The 12,744-nt window shown below is 37.6% G+C and overlaps 1 protein-coding gene across 2 annotated transcripts in view; it reads right to left on the bottom strand.

Annotated features, from left to right (window-relative positions):
* RYR2 (ryanodine receptor 2) overlaps window positions 1-12,744 on the bottom strand; it is a 699,456-nt gene that overhangs the window by 193,559 nt on the left and 493,153 nt on the right. For both annotated transcript variants that reach the window (XM_043544343.1, XM_043544344.1), the window contains 4 exons: window positions 12,660-12,737; window positions 8,991-9,066; window positions 4,060-4,186; window positions 1,968-2,083 (listed from right to left, as the gene is read on the bottom strand). In XM_043544343.1, the coding sequence (XP_043400278.1) occupies window positions 1,968-2,083; window positions 4,060-4,186; window positions 8,991-9,066; window positions 12,660-12,737 (397 nt within the window). The remainder of the gene's footprint in view (window positions 1-1,967; window positions 2,084-4,059; window positions 4,187-8,990; window positions 9,067-12,659; window positions 12,738-12,744) is intronic.

Genomic DNA, 12,744 nt, shown 5'->3' with positions numbered 1-12,744 from the left:
AGTTCTTCATCCCAGCTGGCCAGCCCTCCCTCCTTCTCACCAATAGTTCATTCCCTCTAGTCAAGTCCGAGAACTCTCTACTGGTGTCTTCAATGCAGGCCTGATGTCTCCTCCCTCTCCCATTGCCTCCCAAATGAATCTTGCCTGGGTTCTATGACTGCTAAATAGGGCTGATACACCTCCCTAATCTCCAAGGTAATTGTGGAAAGGAGAGAAACTGGCCAAACTCGGTCAGGTATGGTATATGGCTCTGTAAAGCAAGCAAAGCCCTGAAGAAATAGTGCAATACTGTAGCTAGCAAATCCTCAGAGGTTCCCTCACAGTCAACACTAAGAAGTGAAGCCCCATTATGTCCTTTGTGGTTACTAGAGAAATCTTGAATTGGAACACTAACACCATGTGGAAACTGAATTTAGCCACGAGTGTGGTGGCTTGCTTGTTTAATGGAATACATTGGCATAAGCACAAGGAATCCAAACTTCCATGAGCTACACTAGTTGCCTGTGGGGTTTTGAGTAGAGTGTAAAGTATTGATTTTCACGTATAAAACTGTAAATAACTCAGGAATGTGGTTCACAACCTTTTTCATACTGGGCCCTTCCCCACTCCCCAGAGCCTCCCCCTCACCTAGCTGGGATTCCTCTCACGTTTAGCAAGATGGAAGGTGCAGGGGAGTCATGACCTCCTGACATCTGGCTGTGACCCCCAGCTTGGCTTTGGACTTATCGACCACAGACACCACTTCTCTCCCCTTGCCTTACTCCACAGATGAGAACAGCAGAGCCACTTGAACCAAAGTCTCATTGGTGTAGATGAGAGGTGGATGCTGGTTCTCTGTGAGGAACCCATAGCTTTGGAGTTCACTCCTCCCCACATGCTCTTGGTATAGCCTGAATTGGATGGCCTGCAGGGCACGTGAAAGAGCTCATTTTTTCTAAGCTTTTGAAAAAGTGTGTGTGGGGGGGGATTGTGAGGGAGGAGAACTGATGGGCAGAGAGGCAGGTTTCATTTTTATTTTGCCTGGTTTGCTGATTGGGGATTACATGATTTAGAAGTGATGTTGAATTATGGTGGAATTGATATTTGTATTTATATTTTATGGAAAGGACGTCTATATTTATTTATTTATTTAAAAGTATAAACTAGGGGGTAATTAGCTCTGAAGCTTAGTGTAGCACCATCAGAGAGGAAGGTTTACTTCTACTGTTACCCTCTGAGAACTAGGAGTGGACAGCCTATTTCCTCATCTGCAAACATGATACTGCCGAGGTTTTTTTGAGGGAGTGGCCAGCTGGTGTCCCAGGAAGAGGGGGTCACCAGGTTCAGTAGGCAGCTGGAGTCATACAGAGTTGTAAGTAAGAGGTTCCAGAATATGATGGAAGGTTCCAGAGAATAAGAAAATTATAGGTTTGAATTCATCGATCTGAAGGGGTTGGTTTGTGGCCACCTGCTGCACACAAATATGCAGAATATAGACTATCACCACAGAGCAAAAATTGCAGTTTTCTCACTGCTTTATATGCAGAGTCAGGACACATAGTTTGTATTCCTCACTTCAGCTCTAGCTCTCTGAGACTCTGGATAATGATATATTCATTAATGTTATATTACTACTACTACTGGTGATAGTAATATTACAAATCTTAAAGATGGTATGATTCAAAGGATTTAAGTTATCATATGGGTAGGCTGAAAGCCTTTTGTCTCAAACCTATATCTCAGGAGTGACTAGATGAAGTCTGAAAGGGCTACCCCACAGATAAGATGTTAAATCAATGTCTACTATGCTAAGTTCTATTATAGCCATTGTACTGACACCTTCCAAAAAACATAATTAATGTCCTTCAGAAAAAGACCATACACTCTAAGAAAAGGATATTTTTGGAAACTATACATTTGTTTTTAATTTTTTCAATGCAAATTTCATCAGTTAAAATATTTAGTAAAAACATAAGTAGGTACTATACCAAACTCCAGAATGTACTGATGGGCTTCATCCACGTATCTTATCAGCTGCTGAAGGAAACTGTAAGCGAATCGTTTCTCAATGGAAGGTGTGTCTAACTCCAGGTCCTTTAATCCTCTGAAATAAGAAATAAATAATTTCCCACACACTGAAGGATGACTCAATGCAGTCTTAATTCACTAAATAGCCCAAAGCTACCTACTCTGGTACTTCTCAACTGCCTGTTAGGATAAGAAACATTTCTTATTTGGAGCCAAATTTTCTTCTGTCACACAAATTTGTCTTCTTTATACCTTTACTTATACTTTAGCCAGTTACACAAAAATACAGATTCCTCAAATAAGGCTTATGGAAAAACAGTTTTGCTGAAGATATTGCTCCCACATTTTAAGCTTCTTTCTCAGTTACGTGTTACTGTCTTACATTGTTCCCTAAGCTTTGACCCCTCCAAGATGAGTAATTTTGAAGCTACCAGAATATTCATATTCACAGAAAAAACATTCAGTAATAACAGTGCATCAAAACTCAAGTTTTATTTAATCTTTCTCATTGAATTTTTGCCAAAATGGCACTAAATTTTTGTCAGCAGTTCACTCTTTTAAGTTAAACTCATAGGCTAAAATGTCCATAACTGGATGTCTGAGGTTAGACACCCACACGCACATTTATATCTTGGATGGTTTAGACACAACAAATCCTGCATGTACGCAGAGAGTTAGACTAGATGACTCTTGTGGTCCCTTCTAACCCTGTGATTCAGATAGCTAAATAACACCCTTAATTTTCAGAGGGAGTTAAGTGAATAGGACATCTGAGGATCAGGGCCTCTTATTGAATTGTGATTCCCAATCTGGGGCACCCAATTTTGAATTGTTTTACCTTTGACAATCCTATACAGTATACGACTACTTCCCAATGACTGTTAACTACAATATAGCAGTAAATTTTATCTAAAGTACCATATATTCAACTACAATGTAGTTTGAATTTTAAATGCCTCTCCCCATCTCAATGGAGAGAAGTTTGGTTGGATCAGCAGGAAATGGCTAACTCCTAGAAAGGAAAAGGGAGAGCTCATGCCGACATACTGGAGCTAAGCTTCTTCATGCCTCAAAATGCACGTGGGAATGTGCCTCAAGGAGGGTGAGAGATTTTTCTGCCTCTCAGCCAGGGGAGATGAGGGGAGGTGACTGGCTCTCTCAGCCAACCCCACCTCTATGTAAAGCCTTCTTGGGCCTCCAGAGTCTGCTATTTCTGCAGAACAAACAGCAGCTGAGCAAAATGGAGCAATGTCTGGAATGACAAACTGCAGGAGAGCTCACAGATGTAGCAGCTAGGGACAATTCTGACTTCCACATGTCCCCGGGAGAAGAAGAGGCAGGACACCCCACTCCACAAGTTAGGGACTGGGCAGCAGCAGTGGCAGCTGGAGCAGAGGCCAGCCCTGAGGCAAGAGGTAGAAGATCAGCAGCAGCAGCTGGGGATGAGTGGAGACAACCTGGCAGAAGCAGGAGGTCAATTCACAGGCTACCTCTAAGCCACAGAGGGATCTAGCCAGGCTTTCCTAGAGGCAAATAGAGTCCTGGCCAGCTGAGGTGGGCAGAAACGATTCCTTGGTACTGGGGCAGGGAGGGAATTGTAGGCTTGAGGCCTGTTTCCCCTCACCCTCTGGATAACACAGTCTCTCAGCATCCCCAGGGCAGTGGAACGGGCTGGGAGTCCTCCCCTAAGTGTGGGATATAGAGTAGAAAGCAGGTGATGGAGCAGAGGAACCCAATGGAGCTGACAGTACTCAGATACAGGGGAGCTTTCTGAGGAGCACTGAATAACTGACGTAGAATACCTCCCAGAATTCCCCAGTATACAGGGATTAGAATTCTGCCTGGGCTCTGTGAGCTAGGTTGGGGAAAGTTTCTGTTTCCCCACCTTGCCCTTACCATGTACTCATGTAAGGGCCAAGCAGAATCGTTCCCTCATTATCTTAAAAAAACCCTTAAGCTTAACACTCCTTTAGATCCTTTTATATTAAACAAGATATTAAGGAGGGTTAATTATCTGCTGTGAAGCAAATTCTGTATTGGATGTGAATTTACCTGGAGACAACATATCCATTGATCTGTAGAAACTTGAAAATATCCTGTGCTTTCTCTCGGTCTTTGGCTTTTTCTTTGGCTGTCAGCGTGTCATAGGGAACCAGCAGAGGATGGTTGCCTCCTCCTACTACAAAATGTCAAGACAATGACAAAGTAGTTAGAAAACACGTGGTTAGATGGCACGTCCTTGTTTGTAACAAGCCTGTGACAACATGCAGTGCTTTGTAGGTCACTCTAACAACTAGTAAAATGCATGATAGGTTCCTCTTTACGCTAAAGTACCAATAATATACTTTTCTGTTTCACTAAGCACATTGTTTTCCCACACGGAGTATCTGAATATACATCTGAAGTATATTTATAGACCTGACTACATACATATTTGTAACTTAGTCAAATGTTCCCAAGACCTGCAAACCTCATGGTAGAAAGAAGCATCAACATCCTTGATAAAAGAAATTCTAGTAGGGAAAAAGCACTTAAAAAGTTACAATTATGACTTGAAATTATGCCAGTGATTACGCTTCACAGCGCATCACCACTCCCTCACTGCTAAAACTTGTGTCTGGTTAGATTTTACATTTTTGCTTTTTTCTCCTCTTTCCAAAGAAAATGTCCAACATGATAAGCTGTAGTTATCTTTAAGAGCTCACTATAGTATAATTAGTATATAAATAGTATAATTCAAAAACACTGCTGCTAAATACTGTGTGTCATTGGCTAGTCATACTGAAGTCACTGGCAGAAACTTCCAGGGGGACCAAAATTTGCCCCTTTGAGAAGCAGAGTTCTTTGCTTTTTATAAATACAGTGGTAATAACAAAGGGCTCACATTTTTAGCAAAATAAAAGTGTATCGAGATAAATATCAAATTGTGATGTGGATCTATTTTATGGTAATAAAAAAGTCAATACCCTACATGGAAAAATGTGCAAAGCATGATATTCAGGGATAATTCAGACAACTGATCACTCTGACCAGCTTTTTGTGGTGGAGAGAGAAAAAAAGATAATTAAGGAAATAAAATTTAAAATTTTCCAGAAAAATATGGCTTTATAATTTCTCACTGGTTGCACATACAGTCAATTTTTCATGAGGATAAATCCATAAGATAATTATTACAACTACCAGTGTGCATATTTACATAAAAACATTATCTTTGAGTTTTTCTTTGGACTTCAGAATTCATTGGCTCTCAGTCCTTATTTCTCACCCGAAGTCACTATTCTTTAACAGCCCACAATTAATTACTGGGGAAATTACTATGACGTCACAAAAAATGATAACTTCAGGTAAGTATTTTGCTACCACAGCAAGTCTCTAATAAAAATATAACAGCAAGGAAGCAAATCCAATTCAGAAAACACTACACGTAAGAAGAGATGTTTTCAAAAAGGAGATTCTTTAGAATTTTTCAGGAGGTCTGAGTAAGGTCTTTAAAATGCATGAAAAATGAAACCCTGGCAGACAAATGTATGTTTTCTCCATTAAAACAAATGGATGCAGATACTAAATTAATGTCAGGTATTTTTGGTTTTCGTATCATGTTTCACACATGCTGCTGAGTTCTCAATGCTATTCCTTTAGACAGACATGAAAAACACATACAAAATAAATAGACATCCAAATCCAATGTAAATCATAAGAAAGCAAAACAACCAACTGAGTTTTTCATTAGTAAGAAAAGCTTGTGCATTTGAGGGAGATGTGCATACGTGAAAATTGTTTAATAAAATATAAAAGTGTATTGTCTGACGAAAAAGTGTCAACATTCATTATACAGCTGACTGCATGAATATCAATTATAGATATTGGGTGAAATCCTGGCACCACTGCAGTCAATGGCAAAACTCCCATTGACTTCAACAGAGCAGGGTTCAACCTTTATATCTAAGGCCCCAATCTTGTAAACCCTTAGCCATGTGAGTGGTTCTTATTCACATGAGTATCTCCAGAGAAGCAAATGGGACACCTCACGTGAGTAATGGTTACTCATATTTATAGGAGTTTCAATTACATGTTGCTACTTTTATTTTTACTTTCTTACCATTTACAGAGTCAAATTTCTAAAATGGAAGTTTTGTAATTTATTATTAGTTTCTTAATTATTTGTAGATTTCATACAAACTTTTTACTTAAGTTTCACATTTAAAATGCTCATTTATACTAAAAAACACAAGCTTCATTACCACCCTTATTGCAAAAACAACTCAAACACGAAATTAATAAGAAAATACACCATACCAAATTTACATCCAGCACTATCTTTCTGTATATTGAACTGCCACAAGTCAGGAAAAATGAAATTCTTTGACCAAGTTCCATCAAGGTTTGCAGTTTGAAGTCAATGGCACTTGTGCTTCTAAGTCACTTAGGTGTTTTTGAAAAGCTCACCCTTAGGTACCTAAATATAAGCTTAGAAGCCTAATTTTAGACTCCTGGGGGCAGATCCTCACCAAGGATAAACCGTACTGTACCATGTACTGAAGCACAGGATCTTTCCTTTATTTTTGAAAATTTTGAACTGTGTATACAAAAGTTCACAAAAACTTAACATGCTGAAAGTATTGATAACTTTTCACAATAACACCGAAGCAATTTTGTTTAGAAGTGGCCAAGATTTTGTGTCACTAAGATAAAAACTTTTGATGAAAATACAGGTTTGGCCCCTGTTGCTGCAACACTTATGAACATGCTTAAAGTTTGGCAACATACGCAGTTGCACTGTAGTGAGTGGGACTACTCATGTGAGTAAAGTTTTGTACTAGCCTAAGTGGTTGCAGTGTCAGTGCCTTCACTTTCAACATTTTTGTTTCCTATAGCAGTTTTGTAATATTCAAGGTAGGGAAATTTTCAAAAATTTCCAGCATTTATGATTTAGTTAACTATGAATTTATATCTACAATTGCAATAGCACACATTTGAATTAGGTTTATAAAGTCTCTATCTAATTTAAATTATTTTTCCAATCAATGATTTAAATTGCTCTACCTTGAATGAGATGCTACATATTCTGTATGCAATGCATGGAGAATCTCACTGGATAAAATGCTCTACAAAATTAGCATTTTAAAGCCTCCCAGAAAAACCAGAAAACTACAGCTTTCTGGAATCATGCATTTTCCCTCTGTGAAATAGCAACCCACATAAATATGCCCACACATCAAAAAGACTCATATTTCATACTTAAAGACAGTGAAAAGATCCACATGTACTAGGCGAGAACTCTATAAAGAATATTATTGTACTGAATGTACCTGACCATTAGGTGACAGCAGAGGATCATACTTTGAAAGATCTTTCTGCAAAAAGATCTTAAAAAAAACATACAAGATAATATAACCCTATGTATATACATGACCTGTATCAGACAGCTAAATTATTAGTCTGCCATTTTCATCTGTGGGAAAACAGATATATTCACTATATCACAAAACGGCAAATATATTGGAAAATTGTAACTATTTTTCACCTGCCAAACCAATCCACACTTCTTACCAAGTAGCACATACCCTCTCTATCATTCATCATAACTCCCTGCAAAATTTTCAATAAAAACACACCCCTCTTTATGCTGCCTTCCTTGCCTGTAAATCCCCTTAGTTAATGAGTGCACAGCAGCAACACCTCTGCCTTTTCAGGTGTCAAATACACCTCTCCATTTCAAATGTCTAATCATCCTGCAACATTCTTCAAAAGTCCAAATCCCCTCCCCCCATACTGGCTACTTAGGTTAGATAAATTTTATTTTAAAAAAATCACAAAGAAACTGAAATGAGGGGAAATATAATGTAAGATATGGAAATTCATTCTCTTATTCATCCAACACAAGGTCACCCAGATAAGGCCTTACTGCTCAGTAATACTAAGGCTTCATTTACACATTCATGACAACGGTTTCAAAATTCTGCCTTTAGTCATACCCATGCAACTCCATTTGAGTCCGTAGGATTGCGTATGATTAACACAGTGCAGTCAGCCAATATCTACAGAGCTCTAGTTTAAATACGTGAATAGTGGTGTCAAGCCATCATTAAAACACTAGCTACCACTGTACCGTAAATAGAAACTGAGATAAAAAGGAAAAAAACAATTTCCATATTAGCTCTTTGCCTTGACATCTTTTGATGAGAAAAAAAACCTAAATTCCAGTCAGTGAAATGTACAGTGCCATCACTATTTTTTTCCATGTAGCAATTAAACAATTATAACATCTACAGAATAAAATGTTAGCATTAAGGCGGAAAAAATAAAATAAATAAAAACCTTAACTTTCTTTAACACGGAAGAAAACATAAGAGGTAACAACTATCTTGTATAGTAATATTTACCATCTGGACCAGAAGAGATTAGACAGAGTACACTATTTTCCTTGTAAAGCCAAGGAACTAATCTAGGTTTAATCACGTTTGTCAATTTAATCTGTAAGGACTATAATTCTTGATTAATACATTGCTGGATAACTTGGCAATATGTAGAATAGTATGAATGAAATCTAATTCCTGTAACCAAGAGTCTGGTATCACAAGGGAAATAAAATAAATAAAAGAAACCAAACGCAACACAACCATCAAGATGTTTACAAGTCTTAGTTAAACAAGCTCTTGCCCTCTCTTTTTCCTTATTGAATTAGTCTAATTCTCTGGGTATGGACTGTCTCATTCTGTATTTCTGTGAAGTGTCTAACACTCTTCTGGATGTTCAAAAATAATAATGATCATGATAATAAAGTAATTTGAAAATTTTGAACAATTGTTCTGTCTCAATGTCTGATTTTTCGGGTCAAGTTTAAATAAATGGTTTAATTTTTTTTAATTTGACCTTTTTTAATACTGCATCATAAACACATAACCTAAGTTGAGTCACTCTGAACTTAAAACACCTCGAAAAACCCCCAAAAAACAAACAAGCAAAAAACCAGAGATGATTACCTTTTGCTTCCAGTTCCATTTTCTTTTTCTTTGCCCATATGTTATGGTAGTTTTCAGCCATCATCTCAGCCATTGCCTTAAGAAAATGGAGAAGTTAATGATTTATGTTATAAATCTCAAAGAAAGGTAATTTTACAGTTTATATTTAATATCAAGATCTTGCAATGGCATTGTAATGTAGGTAATATATAAAATTACATTTAAATGTTCAATTGCAAACTATCATTTTTATTGATAAGTCAAGCTGACAAATCTGGAACTCAACAGCTAAACCCAATACAGTTATTTATTCTGCACTGAATTTCTCCCTCAACCTTGCACAAAAGCCAAAGAAACCAGTTTTGTATGAAATACATCAGGCGGGGGAATGGAATCCATCCCCAAGCTGCAGGTAGGCACAGAGAAGCTCTCTCCCTATGTTCCTGCTGCTCCAGTACTTAGTCTGTAGTGTGTCAGCAATGACTTTGCACCCCTTACATGGGTGTTTGTATTCACTGGATCCAGGTAATTGTGGATCTGCTGCCACAATCACAATTTCACTTCTCATTCCTGTAGGGGACTAGAGAGCTCCCATATGGGCTGTACCCTTAGACGCTCCTGTATCCCTGGGGTGAGGCAAATTTGTCCTTCTTGTTTTAATATTCATCTCATCACAGTTTTAGTATGTCTTCATTAATGTTGTAATACGTTTGGGTTCCACATTTCTCACCAGTAGAGGGAGCTATAATGAGGCTGTCTGGGCAGGCTCGGCAAGTGACCTATAAGCCATGTGTATAACTTGAGAGAGATGGGGTGGGGTTAAGTGCTTCTATGTGTTGAGAGGTGACAGACTTTGAACAGAGAGGAAGTTTTGTCTGCCAGCATCTAGTATGCCTTGCCCAGCAAGGCTGTATTGTAGCTTAGGAGCATTCATTTGGATTCTATTGTGGTTTTCAGTAAATAGTTAAAACCTACCCAGGTCTCTCAAACTTAACTGAATTGCTCTAGGAGAAAGAGCAGTTTGTAACATTCCTTTTGGGCTATGATATGTAGACCTGGTGCACAGTTCCTATTGCCTTCAATGCAATGTTTCGTTGCCCAGAATATATGAAAACCAGTCCACTCATTTAGGGGACTATCTATGGATTTAGATGCAAATTTTGGCCATAACTTGTCTGCATACTAAGACAATCTCTAGGAAAAGATGGGTATAGTAGAGCACCTTCATAGGACAAAAAACATTATTTATATATATTTAATTTAACAATTCCAAAAATCCAAACACCCACTTTTTACTACTGTCAAAGCAGTTGCCTTTCCAAAAGCTACCAACTTAAGTCAAAGTTGGAGTATGTAGGCTAAGCTTTTACTTAAGATACATTAAAACCTCAAGTTACAGCAAAATGAATCACACCTCATATTTACCCCTTATCTCTCACAAATGCATTGCTCATGCGCTTGAAAATTACTAGAGAAACTGTAACCTGACATAATGATGCAAATGAAATTTTAGTTAAATTTGTTTAGTTCTGGTGATGTTATTGATTGCGGAACAAAAGTAGGCTTCTAACCGAAAGCTAGCTTCAAACATAACTGGTGAAACCAGTTACTCTCGATCATAAGGACTGTCAGTATTGACTTCTAACTCACTGGAGGGCTGTAAACAAAGGGAAATTATCACTGACAAATGGCAGATAGTGTGATGTAAAATCATGAGTATGGGATTGGTATTCACAAAGTCCTGAATTCTAAATTCAGTTCTAGTTCTAATGCCAGTTATTTGCAGTTTGGCCATGGGTAAATCACTTAGCTCCTCTGCTCTAAGTTTCCCAATCTGTAATACTGTGATAAATGCTTATCCACATCCCAGCAGTATTGTGAGGGTTAACTAATGCTTGTATGGCTTTTTGAATATGTGAAGTCCTGTATAAGTGATAAGCATAGTTATAATAATGGAGTAAGTCCCCAGTGGAATGCTGCAGGAACTAGTGTGACTCAATTTTATTCACCATCTTTAGTAAGTATTTGGAAGTTTAATGGCTTACTAGTTAAAATATAGCAATGATACTTAATTGGGAGAAATTGCAAACTCCAGGGAAAGATACACAGAAATCTATAGTGGTTAGAAATAGAGACTGGAAACAACAAAATAATATTTAACCTGAGAAAATTCAGCCTGAGACTTTGGGGAAAAATAAGCTAAAACACAAATATTTGAAGTGACAAAGATATTGAACTTGGAAAGCAGAAATGCCAAGAGACAGCTAGGATTGGTAGTAGACCTGAAACTAGATCTATTAGAACTCTGCAGTACAATAGTTTATCCACTAAGTGATATTTTAGGATTGCATATGCAAAAAAAAAACAAAAAAACAGAGAGACCAGGTAATAGTGCCACTCCATACAACTCTGTATAATGCATTCAGTTCTGGCATCTCAATGCCAGAAATACACAGGAGATTCAGAGAATAGTAATAAACATCATGAATAAGCCAAAGGGATATAACTAAAATACAAACGAAAACCTAATTATGTGTAGACTGACCACGTAACAGCCAAAGGAGAGATGATAATCATCTACAAGTGCTGTGCATCTGACCTGTGTTCAGTAAACTCCAGAGCAGGAGAGAAAATGCTTAGAGGAGTCACAGAGGATATTAATTAGAAGTAATGGCATGTAATTAAAGGGGAAAATCAGAAAAAATGAAATAGCAACAAATCACATATTTTAAGACCAATAAATACTCCAGTGTCAATACTTGTTATGAAACTTACATAAATTTCTGCATCCCCCGTTGTATCAAAGATACATAGGAGGTTTAAGTTAGGCACAGAGAAAGAGGGATGCTGAGACTGTGGATGTGGTAAGTACCACCACTTCTCTTTTCCATTTCAAAACTTTCATTTTGTTATTAGAATTGCTGGGCAAAGAGTCTTGAATTTCATTTCACAATGGAAAAAACTAGAGCACCTTGTTCTTGGTCAGTGACTTCAAGTAATCAACCTGGTGACTAATCTGGATATGATACTTGCAGGAAGTTATTTCTAAGGGAACTGTGTGTGGTGGCCATCCTGATTTATCAGATGATAAACAATATTGACTTGGTAGCTCTTAATAGTAGTGGAAGCATTGGTATAGGTCTGTAAATCAACCACAGCTGCTAATATTTCTGGAAAAAATAAATACTTTTAAAACGCCATTGTCCATTTATTTATCACTTCAAAAGTTTTTTTTTATTTTTACTGGCTCCTGATTATAAATCTGCTCAAAGATTAAAATTTAAAATCATGCCCCCAGTTAATTTCTCTTTTTCCTTCTTCATAAATACAAGGTGGTTTTTCATAAGGCTGACTCATGACCTGGCATTTATTTATTTTAGAAAGAAGAGTAGTGAGGCATTTATTTTGAAAAACATCATACCATGAACTTTGCTAATAGCTACACATAAAAATTAAAGACTGATCCTGCAAGCCCTTGTGTGCGGAACTCCCATTAAAATCATCAGATTCTCTGCACACAGGGGCTTCCAGGGTCAATTGTCCCCTATGTAAAACGTTAGGTTTTCAGCCTTAACAGTGCCTTTTGAACTAACTAAAACTACAGAACACTGAACTTTTGTTTTACATAAATCAACAAAAGAAAACTTAAGTAAAAAAAAATACAAATGCACTAACTACAATAAGACTTACATGCAGATCTCTGGAGAGGGTAACATTGCTCATGTCGATAGCTCGAGGGGTGTAACCATGGGCAGCATCTACAGACACCTGAATG

Source organism: Chelonia mydas, chromosome 3 (genome assembly GCF_015237465.2).
Source record: "Chelonia mydas isolate rCheMyd1 chromosome 3, rCheMyd1.pri.v2, whole genome shotgun sequence".
In the NCBI taxonomy this organism is placed as follows: domain Eukaryota; kingdom Metazoa; phylum Chordata; order Testudines; family Cheloniidae; genus Chelonia; species Chelonia mydas.
This window is presented reverse-complemented; position numbering and strand designations above follow the sequence as displayed.